This window comes from Cervus canadensis, chromosome 8, assembly GCF_019320065.1.
Source record: "Cervus canadensis isolate Bull #8, Minnesota chromosome 8, ASM1932006v1, whole genome shotgun sequence".
NCBI classification, from domain to species: domain Eukaryota; kingdom Metazoa; phylum Chordata; class Mammalia; order Artiodactyla; family Cervidae; genus Cervus; species Cervus canadensis.
In genome coordinates, this window is record NC_057393.1 from 65652283 (window position 1) to 65669786 (window position 17504).

Below are 17504 nucleotides of genomic sequence, written 5' to 3' on the forward strand. Positions count from 1 at the left end.
TCAGCACTGCTCTGGGAGGGAGGCCTCCCCATGGCTGCCCCTGCCCCTCTTTCCCTGCATTGCTGACAGCCGAGGCTCCGAGAGGTTACAGGCAGTGTGCTCAGCTAGTGTAGACGCCTGACTACAGATACTGTGTTCTCCCCACCACAGCTCCTGCCTACGTGACAGGAGAGAACGACGGGATGTGTGAGTGCTCCTAGCCCCGCCCTCTAACTGCTAAGGAGAATTTTTCTTTGCAAACCCAGCTTCTTACCTCCCCACCCTTCAGGAGACTTTTCTTTGGATGGTTAGGTTACTATTGAGAAGTGGAAGAAGTGAACACAGAAAGACAGGACTGGAAAGGCCAAAAAGAACAGAGAGAAAGAAGAGAAAGCAGAGTCTCGAGGAGAAAGACTTTGGATAGAAATGGGGACAGAGCAAAGGTGGGATGCTGGCCTCCCCAGAGCAACTGTGCGGACGCTAGACCTGGACTGGGAATGGGGTTGTGAATTTGATCCCTCATTAATGCTCTCTGAGACATAAATAAAGATAAATGCTTTATAATTATGTTTGGTCGCTGGACTGTGTTTCTTTCAATGGGACACCATGGAGACAGTGGGACATGTGGAGCCCCAGGCTTTATTTGGATTACATCCAAGTATGTTTGGGCTTCTGTGATGGCTCAGATGGTAAAGAATTTGCCTGCAATGCAGGAGACCTGGGTTTGATCCCTGGGTCAGGAAGATCCTCTGGAGGAGGAAATGGCAACCCACCCCAGTATTCTTGCCTGGAGAATCCCATGGATAGAGGAGCCTGGCAGGCTACAGTCCATGGGATCACAGAGCTGGAAATGACTGAGCAACTAACTCTTACTTACATGTATGTTTAGCTGCCTTAGTAGGGCTTTGACACAAGAAGTTCCTCCTACAGAGCCCCCGTCTCCCTAAGCCACAGCCATTGTGAACCCCGGCTAAGCTCTTGCTTCTCCCTCCTGCCACCACAGCTCTCAGGGGTCAAGGTGGTCCTGCTTCTGCCCTGCAGCACCCATCCTATAAAGGCTTTGCCTGCTGCGTCCACAGCCACAGTCCTTAGTCCACACCAAGGTCCCTTACCTGCACCGAATTTTCTCGACGGTTGCTAGCCACGTCCCCAGGGTTGTCTTTGGCCAAGGCAGTCAGGATATAGTGGTCCTTCTTCTCCCGGTCCAGAGAGGACAGCACGTAGATGTCACCCTAGGAGGGGGAGGGTGGAGTCAGATCCTTCATCAGTTCGGCAGATATTTATTGAGCATCTGCTATGTGCCGACACTGTTCTGGGTTCTGGAGATACAGCACTGAAGAGACAACAGCCCCGGCCCCGTGAGCAGAAAGTGGCTCTTCTTGCCTTCACTACTCCAGAGTCTACCTGGAGACGGGATAAACAGCCCAGGCTGGAGCTCACTCCCGGGTCAGGTACCTAGAAGTGCCCCACAAGTATTCACAGTCACAGTGCCAGGCTGGGAGTATGTCTTATTGTTCACACCAAGAGGAAGGAGAGAAACCTGGCTGAAAGGGCAGAGTGCAGGGGGATGTGGGCAGGCAGCGGGAGGGAAAGTCCAGCTTCAGCCTCACAAGTAGGGAAGGCTCTGCCTGGCCAGCCAGCCCCAGGCCACAGGGCTCTCTCCCTCCCTCCTCTACTGAAACAGCAACTTTGAACCAATTTGCCGACATTCAAAATCTTGAGCTTCTGCATTCCCACAAGTCTGAGACTCATGGGAACATGAGGGCTGTGTGGTGGGCACCTCTTCCCTCTCCCAGCACTGAGAATAGAGCCATGTATACAGTAGGCGCTCAGCTACTGTGCCCACTGTCTACAGAGCTTCCTATACCTCTCTTGGGCAGTTTCAAAAAGCAGTCTCATGGACCTGAATCAAGTCTTCTAGGCTGGTGGAGACAAATCTCGGATTCTGTCCCACAAGGGGCAACTTCCGAAAGACTGGCCACTTCCTTCCAGGTCTGCTGGGACAGAAAGGCCGCAGTTTAAGGATGTCTGGGACTCTGAGAACAGTGCTTGCCAACTTGACTGGAAGACCTCTGAGGCTATAGATGTCCAGGTGGCAGGACCCAGAAACAGAGGGGTGACTGCAATACTTTTGGTGGCTTCTCAGCCTATGACCCTGAGCCCTTCCCACTTCCCATTCCCCAAACCCAGGCCCTCCATTGCCCACTTACTGTGGTGGGGCTGATGGCAAACTTGCCCTCACCATCCACAAGGCTATATTCGATGAGGGCGAAGTTGCCCGAGTCAGCGTCAGTAGCAGTGACCGTCAGGATGACTGTGCCCACAGGAACATCCTCAAAGACAGTTTCCTGGAGCCCAGTGGGCAGAGAGAAAGCATGGGCCGTGGTCAGTCTAGAGTCTCTGCCCTTGCCCAAGAAACTCACTGATGCAGACAACCCAGGGCATCAAGCTACTCATGGATGGTCATTCCCACGGGACTTGAAGGCTGGCAGGGTGGGAGTGAAAGATGCCCAAAGGTCCCAAGGAGTGGGCATGGGTCCCAGACCCAGTGTGTTGGCCTGGCCACCCACCTGGTAGGACAGCTGGTCAAAGATGGGGTTGTTGTCATTGATGTCCACAATCTCCAGGTAGACAGGGATCTCAGCTGCCCGGGGTGGGGACCCATTGTCCGAGGCCCTCACGGTGAAGTTGAGCCAGTGCAGTTCCTCATAGTCCACTGTCTGGTTGGCAATGACCTTCCCTAAGACACAGAGATGCTCACTGCCATTCTGGCCACCCCTCACTCGTGGAAGCTCTCTGAAGTGTGAAAAGAAGGATCTGGGGCTCTGAGGGATGAGCATGGTCCATTGAGGGAGAAGGGTGGCTGAGGCCTCACTGCCCAGCGGCTGGCCAGAGGGCTGAGAAAAACTGGTGTCTAGCTCTTCTCCTCACTGGAAGGGTGAGAAAGCTTTTCACGAGTCAGAAGGGGACTTTCCTGATGGTCCAGTGGTTAAGAAATTGCCTGCCTATGCAGGGGATATGGGTTCAATCCCTGCCTAATGCAGGGGGTGTGGGTCTGGTAAGATTCCACATGCTGTGGAGCAACAGCCTATGCACCACAACTACTGAGGCATCCTTAGAGCCTGTGCTCTAAAAACCCACTGCAATGGGGAGCCTTAGCACTGCAACTGCTGAGCCCGTGCACTGCAACTAGAGGAAGTCCACGTACAGCAACGAAGGCCCAGTGCAGTCAAAAGTGGAAAAAAAAGGGGGTGGGGAATGTACAAGAACAAGTCGAGGACCCCCTCTGGGACATTTCTCTCTTGGCCTACTTGTTCCCTAAGTGATACTAATTGTGGAGCTTGAGTGGTAGAGAGGGTGAGGGACTATTCCAGCTTTCCAGCAGATGCTGAAGAAGGCTTCCATCCTAAGTGAGAGCGAGGCACCCCATCCATGCTTCTAGGTCAGGCATGTGGGAGTAACTAGAATGTTAACTATACGGGATCTGGCCCCACCCACTGAGGGGTCATGGTGGGCCTCAACTGGAGGGTGAGAAGTGAACCTGGCCCCTCTGGGAGGCTAAGCAGGCACAGACACATATTCCCCAGCCCTCCTCTGGCAGACCTTCCCGCCCACCTGCTGAGGAGTCCTCCAGCTGGACATAGCCCGGGGGCATCAGGTTCAGCAGGGTATAGGTGATCAGCCCATTGAGACCCTTGTCGGGATCCACAGCTGCCACAGCGATGAGCGTCGTGCCTGGGGTGGCCCCCTCCAGGATCCGCTCTGTGTAGTAGGTGATCCCGAAGGGCTTGAACTGGGGTGTGTTGTCATTGACGTCCAGGATGTTGACCGTCAGCTTGGCTGGAGTGGGGGCAGCAGGTGACAGTGGCATGAGAGGGCCCCGGTGTGGCTGGGTCAGGCCTTCCTAAGTCTCAGCCAGGCCCGGAGAGGGTGGCAGCATCTCGCTGCAGACCTCCCGGGGCTCCCTGACGCTTGGCCCTAGCCTCGGGTGGTGGCCTGTGCCCCCTGACTCTGGTCAGGTCGCTCACTCTTTCATAGGGAAAGGGGCTTGCGTTCTGCCAACTGACTGGAAACCTTGGTGGAAGCCCTGGCCATTACTGTTGCTCAGTTTCCTAACTTGTCCCAGGAGACAGGACTCGGATGATCTGTAAGACCCTTTTCCATGATTCAACCTTTTGTTTCCCTCTGAGTTGTTCCCTCTGTATAACCAGCCTGGGCCCTTTGCCCTCTGAGCCTGGGACAAGTAGCAGATGACTAGGTCCACCCTTCCTGAAAACTAGGGCTTCTGGGCTATAAAGATAAGCAGCCAGTATCTGCCAAGCCCCAGCCAGTACTTCCCCAACCCCAGCTGTCTCCGCCTCATGGCAGAGGCCAGCCATCCCTAAATCCCCCTCCTCCCTCCCTGCTTGACAAGATCTAGTGCCTCTAGCAGCCTCTCCCGGCTTATGCCACAGGCAGGACAGCCTGTGCCCAGCCACAGAAGGCAGCCTGCATGCTCTTCTCTTCTCCGCTGTGGTGTCTGTGGCTTCAAGTCACCTTGCCTTGCTCTTTGCTGCCTCTGGCCTGACCATGTGGCTTCTTAGCAGATCTGAAATTCCTATCTCACATCCCAGCTACACCCTGGTTACCAGTTCTGACAATGGGATTCCAACCTAAGTCTCCATCAACCCATCCTTTTCTCAGTCCCCTTCCAGTGTCTACCATGCCTCCTTCCCACTCTGAGGCTGAGAGTTCAAGATCACACACAGCTCTAGGCTTCTGGATCCCCCACTGCTGAGCTCTGGGACACAGGGCCACCCCCAGCCTTGCTGTAGCTGCCACCTTCCCCGGCTCCCACCCCTCCTCATGCAGCCTGACTACTGGCAGCCCCTGTAGCTGCTCCCTCCCAGGACCAGGCCTGCCTCTCTATGGGTTCATGTGGAGAGGCCTGTGGGGAGAGACCTTACCATTTGGCACACTGACGGAGCGCTCTGGTAGGTCGCTGGCGTTGTCAATCACAGAGAGAGTGACCTCATAGGTGGCAACCAGCTCCCGGTTCAGAGGGGATTTCACCATTACAGACCCTGTAGACCAGACCAAGTCAGGTTCAGCCCCAGGGGAACCCTCTAAAATCTGGGCCTCCCAGGGGTGCTCCTGGCCAACCCTCCCAACCCCCACCATGGGCAGTGGTCCCCAGGGGACCTGGAACTTGTCAGTCTCCTCTAGCTGGATGAGACCACAGCCATCTGCAAGCTGGGGCATGTCACTCTGCCCCTCACTCACTGGTCACCAGCCCGGCAGTTATCTAACCTCTCTGCACTCCTGTGTCCTCATTTGTGAGATGAGGACAATTACAGGACCTACCGCAGAGGGCTATTTGGAAGATTATAACAATTAAATGAATTTAATGTATTTGTAAAGGGCTTGGAACAGGGCTTGGCACATAGAAAGTGCTATGTAATTGCTTGTTTAAAAAAATGCTTGTTGGAATTTCCTGGTGGTCCAGTAGTTAGGACTTCATGCATTCCCTGCCAAGGGCCTGGGTTCAATCACTAGTTTTGGAACTAACAGCCCACAAGCCACATTGCATGGCCAAAAAAAAAAAAAAGAAGCTTGTATTCCACAATGACATGAACATACTGAACCACTGAACTTATGGTTAAAAATGGTTACGATGGTAAATTTTATATATATTTTGTAACTTAAAAAACACTTGTATTCTAGGGAGATCAAGCATAAAGGAAGGTCAATGCACTGAAAATGCCTGAGGGGGGTTCCTGGAAGGGACAGCAGTGGCACAGTTGGACAGTAAGGCCCACCCCCTTGTCATGATAACGGGGTCGGGTGGGGGGTGGCATGGCCACCTGAGAAAGGAATTGTACAACAAAGAGCTGTTTCCTTCCCTCTTACCCACTGACCCCCAAGCCCTAGCCTGCTTCTGATTCACAGAGGAGCCCTCCAGAAGCCTGGGCTTGAACTGGGCAGACTGAGTTTTGCCGATCTCAGGCCTGGCTCTGTTAGGACCTTTCTTCCTCCTGCCACTGTGAGGGCCTGGTGGCTGTTCCTCCCACTGGCCTCATCCTAGGGTGAAGCCTCCTCTCTCCCCCAGCTCCCTCTCAGGCACTGGGGTGTCCGGAATCCCCCCCTTGGCAGGCTCCCCCTGCTGAACTCCTGTCCTCCTCGGGTCCCCCACCATGGGGCAGTCACTTACCCTGGGCCGCTGCCTCCTCCTCCTCCTCCTCTTCCTACTCTCGCTCCCCGTCCCCAAGGCTGGGGAGCGAGGATGGGGAGAGGGTGGCTGCATTCAGTCTGCAAAGGCTGGGCCACGGCCTTGGCCCAGGTCCCACGGGATGGGAAGGGTGGTGGGGGTGCGGTGGGTATGGAGGAAGGCGATGGGGTGAAGCAGAGAAGAGATGAGGTGGGAAGTGACAGAGAAACAGAGCTCAAACCTGTGGGCCTGCCAGCCATGAGGAAGAGAGAAGAGGGTTAACATCAGTTAGTTCAGGGTGCAGAGGGGATGGGGCAGAGTAGGGCATGGGGGACGGAAGGGCTCAGAGCTGACCAGGGCAGGAGATTTGGGAGGGATGGGGTGGATGGGAAGAGGCAGAGGGGCAGGAAGCTAGGGGAGCAAGGGGGAGCCTAGTAAGAGAGGAGCATCCAGCAGGCTGAGGCTCTAGCAAGGAGGAGAGAGGTGAGCAAGGGAGAGGGAAAGCATGAGAAAGAGGGGCAGAGAAGACACTGGAAAGGAAAACAGAGAGAAGAGAGTCAGTTGGAGAGAGAACAGGAAAAAATGGTAGAGGCAACAGTGTGCATAAAGTTGGGCAGGGGCATGGGGCAGCTCTCCATGGTCCTGAGAAACTGCTGCAGTGAGAATTTTGCTAACCTGACTCAGGACTAAGCTATCTAATTCCTCCTAGAGGCTCATGGTTTTCCTGTCTTCTTTTTTCCTTTGGGCCTCAGAGGCATACTGAGTTAATCATACTCGCTAGTTGTTTGCACATGATGGTCACTGGCATCACTCTTGTTTTATGTATGTATCTTTTCCCTTCTGTTCTCACATTTGTCTCCCCTTCTCTCCTCCCTTTGGGCGATGTATTAAAGTGCATTTATTGGAAGTGTTCCTGAAAATCATGTATTGTTTTTGTGTATGTATTTTATATTCATGCAATGGGATTTGAGTGTATACACACACACACACACACACACATATATATATGTATATAACCAATTCTGTTTCTTATCCTTTTCAGTAAGTACTCGATTTTAAGGTTCCCCCCCCACCTCATATTTCTCTGTGTGAGCCTAATCTATTGCTTCTAACGGCTGCCTGGTATCCCAGGATGTGCACCCACCACATTTTACTCTCCACTATCCCAGGGATGGATGCCTTGGTTGCCTCCAAGCTTCTGTCACGAATAACACTGCAGTGAACATCCTCAAACAGTCTCATTATCAACCTGAGAACTTCCTCGGGATAGAATTGCTATTCTCTCGGGACAATTCTGCTTCCTAGGAGCAGAATTGCTGGGTCATTGGGTATTGCTGGATTGCTGTCTAGATATGAAATTAGTCAAAATTCCTACAGTAGTGTATGATGTTCCCACATTGTCACCAATACTCAATACTGTCCTGCATCCTAATGTCTGCTGATCACATATGGAAAACCAATATCTCATTGCTTTTTACTATGCATTTCTCTAAATAACAATGATTTTTAGCATTTTGTTATAGCCATGTTAGTTTGTCTGTCACTTCTCTGGGCCATCCAAGAAGTATACCTGTAAGTTAGTCCCATGTCCCCTCCTTAACTCCCCTCAGAGGCAAAAACTTTTAGAAAAATAATGAAATTAAAGTAAAATTTATAAGCTGTATAAATTGTGAAAGATAAGCCACAGTTCCCCTTTGTTTTGTGATAGTGTAAGAAAATCATTAAGGGTATACATACATGCACATATAACATAGAAATATATATGTGTGGGTACCTGTGTGTGTGTGTGTGTGTGTGTGTGTATGTGTGAAACTTAGAAAGACGTTAAATGGCCTGGGCACATATGAAGAAAGTGTTCAGCCACTCGGTTATTAAAGAAATGCATATTAAAAAATGCAATTTTCCTATAATATTTAATGCTATCACAAGTGTGGTGAAATGGGCACACTCATACAATACTGGTAGAGTAAGATAATTAGGAAGCTGGTCAAGGGAGAAGGAAGAAGAGAAGGGAGAGAGGGAAAGAGCCAGGGGAGAGATGGCAGGGAGAGGGAAGGACATGGTGCCAGTAGGAGGGAGAAGAGAGAAGGCAGGAGCAGCTGAGGGGTAGGGAGGAGCAGAGAGAGGGCAGCAAGGAGGAGGGCAAGGGAGAAAGCAGAGAGCCAGGAGACTGGGCAGGGAGTCAGGAGGAGGGCTGGAAGGGAGCAGGCCTTTGTACCTGTGTTGATATTCACGGCAAAGGCGTCCTCCTGGTCAGGCACCAGGCGGTCGGTGTCGTCCTTGGCCACGATGCCGATGATGTGGTACTCCAGCTTAGGATTGAGGTCACGGTCAACGGCAGTGACGTTGGCAATGACAGTGCCTGGCTCAGCTGACTCCAGCACGCTCACCGTCTGGATGGGGTTGAGGAACTCCGGGCGGGAGTCATTGATGTCGTCGATAAGGACAGTGATGATGGCTGTGCCCGAGAGAGGGACGGTGCCCCGGTCGGTGGCCACTACTGTCAGCCTATATGATTCCTGCTCCTCCCTGTCGATGGTGGCATTGCCGACGCGGATGATGCCGGTGACCGGGTGGATGATGAAGCGGTCCTGAGCCCCAGCTTCTATTCGGTAGATCAGCTCCCCGTTGAGGCCACTGTCCTCGTCTGTGGCTGTGATCTGAAGGACTGAGAATCCTGTGGGGGTGGGAATGGGGAGCAGCTGAACAGTTACCTTTTATATAAAAACATCACACTGAGATGCTTTCCTTGGGGGTCACAAGGGCTTCTTCCCACAACACCCTTGCTAGCACCTCTCTTTGTTATTTTGTTATATATTTATTTTAAAGTTTATTTTTAATTGAAGTATAGCTGATTTACAATGTTGTACTAGCTTCAGATGTACAGCAAAGTGATTCAGTTATATATATATCATATATATTCTTTTATATTGTAGGTTATTGTAGGAATATCAAATATAGTTCCCAGTGCTATCCAGTAGGTCCTTGTTGTTTATTTATTTTATACATAGTAGTGTGTATCTATTAATCCAAAGCTCCTAATTAATCCCTCCACCCCCAGCTTCTTTTGGTAACCATAAATTTGTTTGCAAAGTCTGTGAGTCTAATTCTATTTTGCAAATAAACATCCATCTTTTATGCATTTTTTTATCTGCAATTTTCTAGGAAAATGGTGTCCTATTTTATTTTGCATTCTTTGATTATTTGAGACTGAACAATGTTTTAATAATTCAGTGATTAGTTGTATCTTCTCTTCTGCAGTGTCAGTTTTTGTCCTTCGCCCGTTTTTGGTCAATTTATACAAATTATATAATTATAATAACTTGTGATAAATATCTTTTTTTTTCTCAGTTTTTAGTTCACCTTTTGATACTGGTTATATGATGTAAAGAAGTTGAAATGGTTCATATGTACCAGAATTTAATATTTTTCCCCTTTTTATGTTCTTCTGTTTCTTAAATGCTTAGAACCTTATCTTTAAAGCAGATAAATATTTACCTGAAGTGTCTTCTTTTATCTTTTAATGTTTTATACTCTTATATTTTCTTTAGGATGTCTTTGGGTTTCTTTCTGGTGTCTGATATGGGATGAGAATCTACACTAAATATGAACAAATGTTTTGCACACTAAACAGTTTTCACTATTGGTTTCATCATTTCCTTTATGACATAATGTTACATTTCTTAATTTACCCATCACTGTTGCTGGGCTACCTTGTCTCAGAGTCTTGTGTTCATATCATGTGGTTTTAAATACCGGTAATATGTTGTAAAACCTGGTAAGACAAATCTAGCTTTATTACACTTATTTTTCAAAATGTTTTTCAGAATCAAACTTATCTCCCAAATCATATTTGATTTTGATGGAAATCATGTTAATCCTATTTTGACTTTGAAACAATCAGTCTTTCCATACAGGAACATGGAGGGAACATATCTTAATAATCTTGTTTTGTATACAAGACACTGTAGGTCTGAGAAGGGAAGGGAGGGGGACTTGGGTCTCCTGACCCCCTCTCCGCCCACCCTGCTGCCCATCCTTCTCCCCAATGCAGGCGATTTCTGTCTCCAAACTGTGAGGCTCCAATCCCCACACACGAACACCTCCCGTCTGGGGGCTGGGGCCTGACCCTGCCTACCTGGTGGGCAGTTCTCCAGCAGGTGGACGGTGACAACGGCAGGGCTAAAGGTGGGCCAGTTGTCATTGTCGTCCAGGATGGTGATTAGCAGGTCGGCGGTGCCGTTGAGCAGCCCGATGTCCTCAGCCAGCAGCAGCAGCTCCAGGACCGGGGGTGAGAAGGCCTCCCGGTCAATGACGATACCTGACCTCACTGTCACCACACCTGGTACCCAGCACCACCGGCCAGGGAGATACAAAGGAGAAGGGATGTGGTGGGGAAACCGGGCAAGAGCCAACCCAGGGGGGACAGAGAAAGGTAAGGCATGATGGGGACAGAGATGAAAGAGGAGCAGAGAAAGCAACACAAGGACTTTCTTCCTCCAAGGCTCAACAACCAACATTTAGGGAGGCCCCCTCCCCAGATGTCCTCGGCAATTCTCCAGAGTTCTGCCTGGGACGAGTGCCGCAGGCTGGAGGGTTGAGCAGCTCTGTTGAGAGAGGTGCTAGTACATCCCTCCTTGTTTCCTGTCACCAAACTGACCAGGCCAAGACTATCACAACACAGGAGTTTTGAGTCTGGTTTGAGGATGGTTTGCTTCTTCTGGAAGACTAGGGGCCCCATCCCCCGGGCGGGGGAGGAGAGAAGAGGGAGTGGTTTCTGGGGGCTCTCTACTGAGGCTGAGAGTTTATGTGTCAGCAGGTCACTTCTGCTGACCCCAAGCCTCTTCCTGGTTCGTCCTCGCTGGCCCCTGGGTGGCCTAATCCAGCTGGAAGATGGGAGCTGTAAGGAATGGGGTCCCTCTGGAGAGCCTGGACCCGGCACTGAGAAAGGAGACCCTAGATCGAGTGGTGGAGACTGGTAGAAGGAAGACTTGGAGCTAGGCTGGGAGAGCTGGGGGCGTGCGCAGAGGCCTCACCGGTGCTGTTGTCAATATCAAAGAGCCTGCTCTGGGCGCCCAGCAGCTGGTAGGTCACCACAGCGTAGACATCCAGGTCTGCATCCAGGGCCAGGATGGGCCCGTTGAGCACCGTCAGGGAGGTCCCTGGGCCGGGGGAGAGGGGTCACTGCAGGGCCAACTTGACCCCTCGCCCGCCCCTCCCCCACCCCGCCCCGGTGAGCCATGGCTGACAATGGATGAGAGGAGGGGAGGTGAGGCGGACGGGGTGGGGGCCCTGGGCCGGGCTGCGGCAGCCTTGGCAGACTGACGCAGATGCTTGGGGAGCGGCCTCAAAGCCCTGCTGGGGAGAAAACACAACAGCGGTGAGCAAGCCCCTCCGGCCCGCCCGGAGCACGCCGGCCTTCCCAGCAGCCTTTGAGGCTGGCCACCGCGGGAGGGTCTGGGGGCTCCCTGACGTCCCCTCCCTGTGTGGGGGGCCCTGTCTAGGTATGCACCCCCAGCCCAGTCTGCCCACGCATGTGTGTACACAATGCTCCAACGGCTGCCTGACCATTCAAGGCTAGTCCCACATGTGTGCACGGGACTCCGTGTTTACACAGCCACGAGCATTCACTCTGTGATGCTCCCAGGCCTGGGAGGCCCCCGGCTGTGCATTCTGCCTCTGCAGGAGGTTATTTTTGCACATGGAGTGCATCGTGCAGGCACCCATGAGTATCTCTGCAAGGGTGTAAGCTGCACTTATGCCTCACATGGACGTGCACTGGCACATGGGTGAGCATATACACAGGCAGGTTTAAGATTCATATTCCTACAGGGGAGACACCCAGCCAGAGACAGGGAGTATCCCAGCTCATCTCTTCCCAACTTAAGACTTCAAGCTTTGGGGGTTGAAGGAGGAGTGAGAGGACGTCCTTGGGGAGACAGTGAAGAGGAGACTCAGTGCACGTGTGTGGGGGAAGGGCCACACTGATTTGTGAGAGGCCTGGCCCCTGCTTCTGATTTCAGATGCTCCCTGAGCTTTCAGAAGCCTCCAGGATGCCCCATGCTCCTGGAATCGGGAGAGCACAAAGAGTGGGCTTATTCCCCTCCTGAGTAGTCCTTAAGGCTAAATGCCCCTTTAGGAGGGGAAGTGGGGCTCTTATCAGTCTTGGGGACCAATGACTGCCTCCAATCAGACCTGTGGCCTCCTTGGTGGCCTCTAGGAGCCTGGCAGCCCTGGTCCTCCAGCCCTTCAGAGCTATACTCCCTTCTCCCCACCACACCCTTCTGCACTTGCCAGGTCTGTGTTCAGCCAGGCCTCAGCGGGGCCCCCAGCAGGCACAAGGAAGTCCTCGGCATCCGAGCTCAAGGGGTGCCTGGTAGCAGCAGGGGTTCCCAGGTGGGCCCAGCACCTACCAGCAGGAGAGTTCTCCATCACCTCCGCCAGGTAGGTGCTCTCAGTAAAGAGGGGGTGGTTGTCATTCTCGTCCGCAAGAAAGATAAGCAGCAAGTCAAAATCCTGAGGGAGGCACAACGGGAGGACAGGCTGTAGGCCATGATCTGGTTCTGGCAAAGCACTCCAGGGGAGGAAGACTGGGAAGTGGGGTGGGAAGAAGGTCAAGGAAGAGAGGTAGATGATTAAAAAGCCCACACCATGGGTCCAGAGACCTGGGTTCAAGCCCCAGCTGTGCTAGCAGCTCACAGGGTGGCCTTGGGCAAATCTTTTCCTTTCTCTGGGACTCAGTTTTCCAATCTGACGAATGGGGATCTTAACTCCTTTTCACAGAGATGTTGTGACGTTCACAGGAGAATGGATATAAATGGTATTGAGTCATGTCCCATCTCATAAGGAAGGACTTCAGCTAGGAAGATGAATCTTAGTTTCTAGATCCTCCTGGCTGGCCTTGTGCCCTGGTCAGAGTTCATCCAAACTCTCATCTGGTACTGCACTTCACACCTTTCATAAACCACAGGTATAATCCTTATCTCTTGGAACCTCCCAGTACCCTGGAAGCTTCTTCACTGCAGACATGGGGGAACCAGAGAGGGGGGGTGACTACTCAAAGCTGCATGGCAAGTTAGCAGCAGAATGGGGCCCAGCAGCCTCCAAGCTTCCTTCCCATCACTCCATACTGCTCCTTTCCGGGATGCCCCAGGCCCTCCTAAGAGGGCAGGTGTGTGTGGGGGAGGGGGAGGGCGTGACAGCAGGAGAGAAAAGGTAGGAGTGAGAGAAGGAAGGAAGGAAGGAAGGGAAGGCACACAGGATGAGAATGCTGGCGGTCTGCAAGGACCTCCAGCCTTAAGGCTCCTCAGCCGGTACAGACACGAAAACCAAGGCCCAGAAAGGGCTGAGCCATCAACTAGTCAGAAGCAGAGCTGAGATGAGCCAGACCCTAGGACTCCTGTCCAGGACCCAGACCTCATGGACGGGGAAGAGGACTGACCCTATCCCTGAATGCACTGTTTGCTTTGCAATACCCATCTCCTCTTAGTAAAGAGAGACAACTTTTTGGCTTTTGAGGGAAAGTGAAAGTTACTTATTCATGTCTGACTCTTTGCGACCCCATGGACTGTAGCCTGTCAGGCTCCTCTGTCCATGGAGTTTTCCAGGCCAGACTACTGGAGTAGGTAGCTATTCCCTTCTCCAGGCTCACGGATCAAACTCAGGTCTCTCAACTCAGGAATCTAACCCATGTCTCCCACATTGCAGGTGGTGTCTTTACTGTCTGAGCCACCAGCAAAGCCCTTTGAGGGAAAAGCCACCTGGAAAATGTAACCCTTTCAGAATCCCAGAGTACACGTATCCCCCTGCCCTGCCTGCACCCTCCTCCTACCCCCAGTCCTGTGTGCCCAAGTATCAGTGGTTTGATGAGAAAAGATGATAGCTGGTGTTTACTGAGTGTTTGCCATGTGCCAGGCACTGTGCCAAGGACTTTACAGATATTGGCTCCTTCGAGGCCTCTCCGTGACTTTGGGATAGGTGTGTGTCCATTTTGCAGAAGAGAAGGTAGAAGCTAAGGAAGACTGACTTGCCAAAGCCACACGCCCACTGACAGGCAGAAATGGGATTTGAACCGAGCACTTGCTTACTGTAGAGCCTGCGCATCTAAGCCCAGGCCACCTGGATAAATCCAGCAGAGCCGTGCCCCTCCCCCACCCCACCCCACCCCACCCCACCCCCTGCAGTCTCACCCTCCTAGCTATGCGTGGGTTCTCTGGATTGTCCTTCACGGAGATGGTCAGCCTGTACTCTGGGATCCGCTCGCGGTCCAGGGGCCGGTTCACTGTGACGATCCCTGTCTGGGATGTAGAGACTGGTGAGTTGAGGGGTGACTTGTCCCCCACTTTGGGCTCTGGCTCACTGAGGCCCAACTGCTCTGCCTGCAGGAGTGACTGTGGATGACCTCCCTAAATCACTAAAGATATGGTCTGGAGGACCACAGTGGGTTAGCAGGGGCCTGCTAGGACAAGGTCCCCCTGCGCCCAGGTCATGCCACCTGAAAGGGATGGTCCTTCTGAGGATTCCATGGGGTCAGCAGCTAGTAACACTCCAAGAGGCCACGTGAGGATTTCTTGGTGCACCCTGATGCAAACCAAGCGGCACCAAAGCTCTGGTCCCATCCCTGCACATGACAAGCCTTGGGGTGACAGGGATCCCAGAAGTGGCTCACTTAGGAATCCAAGATTCCAAGCTTTCCAGAGACCCCCAAATGCCAGTGGAGGGCAGAGACTTGAGGAGGAAGTGGAACCAGCAGAAACCCAGACAGTAGAGTAGAAAAGCCCCTAGAGCAGGGTCCTCTCTTTTAGAAAAAATCCCGGGGGCTTCCCTGGGGTCAGACTTGGCCCTACCGTGGCATTGATGGAGAAGGCCCTCTCTCGGTTGCCTGCAGTGATGTTGAAGGTGAGGAGGGCGTTGCACCCGCTGTCAGCATCGCTGGCCAGGATATGCGCGACGAAGCTGGAGACGGGGGTGTTCTCACTGATGGTGACGTTCATGGGCAGGTTGAGCAGCACAGGGTCGTTGTCGTTAATGTCCAGCACCCGGATCCCCACCAGCATCTGAGGCAGGTCAAGGGGGAGGAGGGGGTGAAGGAGGAGGACCAGGAGAGAAGGGGGCATGGGGGAGATGGAAGGAGAGAGAGGAGGAAGAGAAAGGGACGGGGGACTTGGTGGCCAAGGAGACAGTGGAGGCGGGGGCAGGTGGAGCAAGATAGCAAAGTGGTGGTACCTAAGGAGGGAGCGGTGCATTTGGTCATGGGGAAGAAAGGAAAATGATAACAAAGGCGGCAGGAGGATGAAAGTGAGGATGAGAGGGAGACAGAAAAGGTAAAGAGGCAGAGGCAGGATGCAAATAGCAGAGTGACAGGTGCAGAGGCCTGGTTGACAGGAAAGTCTCCCCTGGGAGTGCTGAGTGGCCGTGGCTGCCAGGCCCAGCCCCCACGGGTGAGCCCCACAAGGACTCACAGGTCTGTTAGGGGCCCTGAAGGCCTGGACTGGCTCTAGAGCAGCCTGAGGCTGCTCTGGGCCTGAGGGTGGCAGTGTTTAGAGGAGTCTCTGCGGAGAATTCAGGGGGTGGGGAGGTGAAGCCCGTGGAACAGGATCCCCACACTCACCGTGGAGCTGAGCGGGGGCACCCCTCTGTCTCGGGCACAGATGGTCAGGTTGTAGAAAGCAATGGCCTCCCGGTCCAGCTCCACATCCTTCCGGACCCGCAGCACCCCCTCCACGGGAGAGATCAGAAACTCCCCTGGGTGTCGCCCAGGAGAGGCTGGAGTCAGCGGAGAATGGCCGGGAGGGGTGGGGAGCCCAGGCCTCTTTCCGCTTCCTCCAGTGAGCCTTACAGTTGAGGCGAGGGGCCTCCAGCGCCCCCAGCTTCAGGACCTGCCGAAAGCTGGGAAATGCAGCAGGAGGAGGGGGACAGATAACTGCTGGGGTCCCACAGACAGGGCGCCACTCAGGCCCTGACAGCCCTGACCACCTGGGGTATGACGGTTATGCTGAAAAAGTGGGGGCTCCCTTTCTATACAGGCATCTGCTTTCTCTCCACCCTTGATCAGAAATCAATGAATGAAGGTATCGGAAACTTTGTAATATGCTATTCTTTCCAGATAGCTCATCTTGCAAAACAGGATACTGGGGAAGGGCAAAGCTTACCGCAGAGGAGCACCCTGCCAGTGGTGAGGCGCCAGGGAGGATGGAGTGGGAGGGACTGAGGACAGGGAAGCCCCAGCTGCCTCCATTCAGCCCCGGTGCTGACCCAGGTGGAGCGCAGCCAGCGTTCTCCTGGGCCGGTGGCCACCACTCAGACCCTGGTTGGCCCTGACTTCCTTTCTTGAGGTTTCTGAGGACCCTCAGCTGGCCCTGTGGCCTCAGTCTTGGCCTGGCTGAGGGGCCAGATGTCTGGGAATGCCTAGGGTAAGAACCTCAGGTTCTCAGGCTCTGAACGGGAAGAGACCTCAGACACCATCCAGTGTCCTTTGGAAAATGAAATGGGAAAGAAGGCTGATGACTGGTTAAAGCTCTCCCACTGCAAGTTAACAACAGCACCCGGACTCAAACCCAGTGCTCTGCATCTCGGCTCTCTGCACATGGGACTGAGCACCCAGAGCTGGCCAGGGTGGGAGGGGTAAGATCAGGGAGGGAGTGGAGGAGAAGAGCAGGGCCGGGGGAATGCCAGGGGAGTGAGTGGGGTCCCAGCTGCATGGGAGCGCTCAGGGGGCCGACAGTAAGTGAAGATGAACAAGGGAGGAGCAGCAGAGACCAAGAGGAAGAGGGGCTGCTCTCCATGCACTCCCCCAGGAAATGGGGACAGGGAGAAAGTGACTTCCTTCGCTTTCCCTTTTGACATTTAGGGGCAGAGGCTCAGGGTGGGGCGCTGACTTGCTCAGACACACAGCCTCAGGGTGCGGTAAGGACAGAGGCCCAAGCTCCCCAACACTTTGCTCTGCCTACTCCTATACATCCTACCTCATAACTCTCTGCCCCCAGCTCCCACTGCTCTGATTCACCAAAACAGCCCGTCCGAGGCCCACCTGTGGCTGGCAGTCCCCACCAGCCCTTCCGCTCCCGGGGGCCCTAGGGGCTATACCCTGCTTAGGGGGGGCGGAAGCTGCTTGAAGCAGGATTTCCTGAGCCTGATAGTCCAAGGTCTCCAGAGGACTGGGGATTCCCTTTGTAGGGGTTTCCCAGCCTTGTCTCAGCCCCATGTGCAAGCAGATGGTCAGCTGCCTTCTTTCCAAAGACAGCCACCCCCTGGAAGAAAGGGAAGAGGTTCTGAAGCTCAGGGGAGCAGGCTTGAGGTGATGGGGGCTGGGCCCAAGCTAGACCCGCGAGAGGTCAGC

At 53.3% G+C, this 17504-nt stretch overlaps 1 protein-coding gene across 10 annotated transcripts in view; it reads right to left on the reverse strand.

The window, feature by feature from the left end:
* The window catches only part of CDH23 (cadherin related 23), a 433939-nt gene that overhangs the window by 11279 nt on the left and 405156 nt on the right, over positions 1-17504 (reverse strand). For 9 of the 10 annotated variants that reach the window (XR_006270872.1, XM_043476661.1, XM_043476663.1 and 6 more), the window contains 12 exons: positions 15777-15910; positions 15013-15222; positions 14356-14463; positions 12580-12682; positions 11203-11328; positions 10305-10508; positions 8385-8843; positions 4926-5042; positions 3595-3819; positions 2550-2719; positions 2190-2327; positions 1092-1211 (listed from right to left, as the gene is read on the reverse strand). Coding sequence is in view for 9 of the 10 variants with exons in the window: in XM_043476661.1 (XP_043332596.1) it covers positions 1092-1211; positions 2190-2327; positions 2550-2719; positions 3595-3819; positions 4926-5042; positions 8385-8843; positions 10305-10508; positions 11203-11328; positions 12580-12682; positions 14356-14463; positions 15013-15222; positions 15777-15910 (2114 nt within the window). In the remaining variant the exon portion in view is untranslated. Of the gene's footprint in view, positions 1-1091; positions 1212-2189; positions 2328-2549; positions 2720-3594; positions 3820-4925; positions 5043-8384; positions 8844-10304; positions 10509-11202; positions 11329-11416; positions 11525-12579; positions 12683-14355; positions 14464-15012; positions 15223-15776; positions 15911-17504 lie in introns of those variants that run through there. The other variant, XM_043476666.1, reaches the window with a different exon arrangement.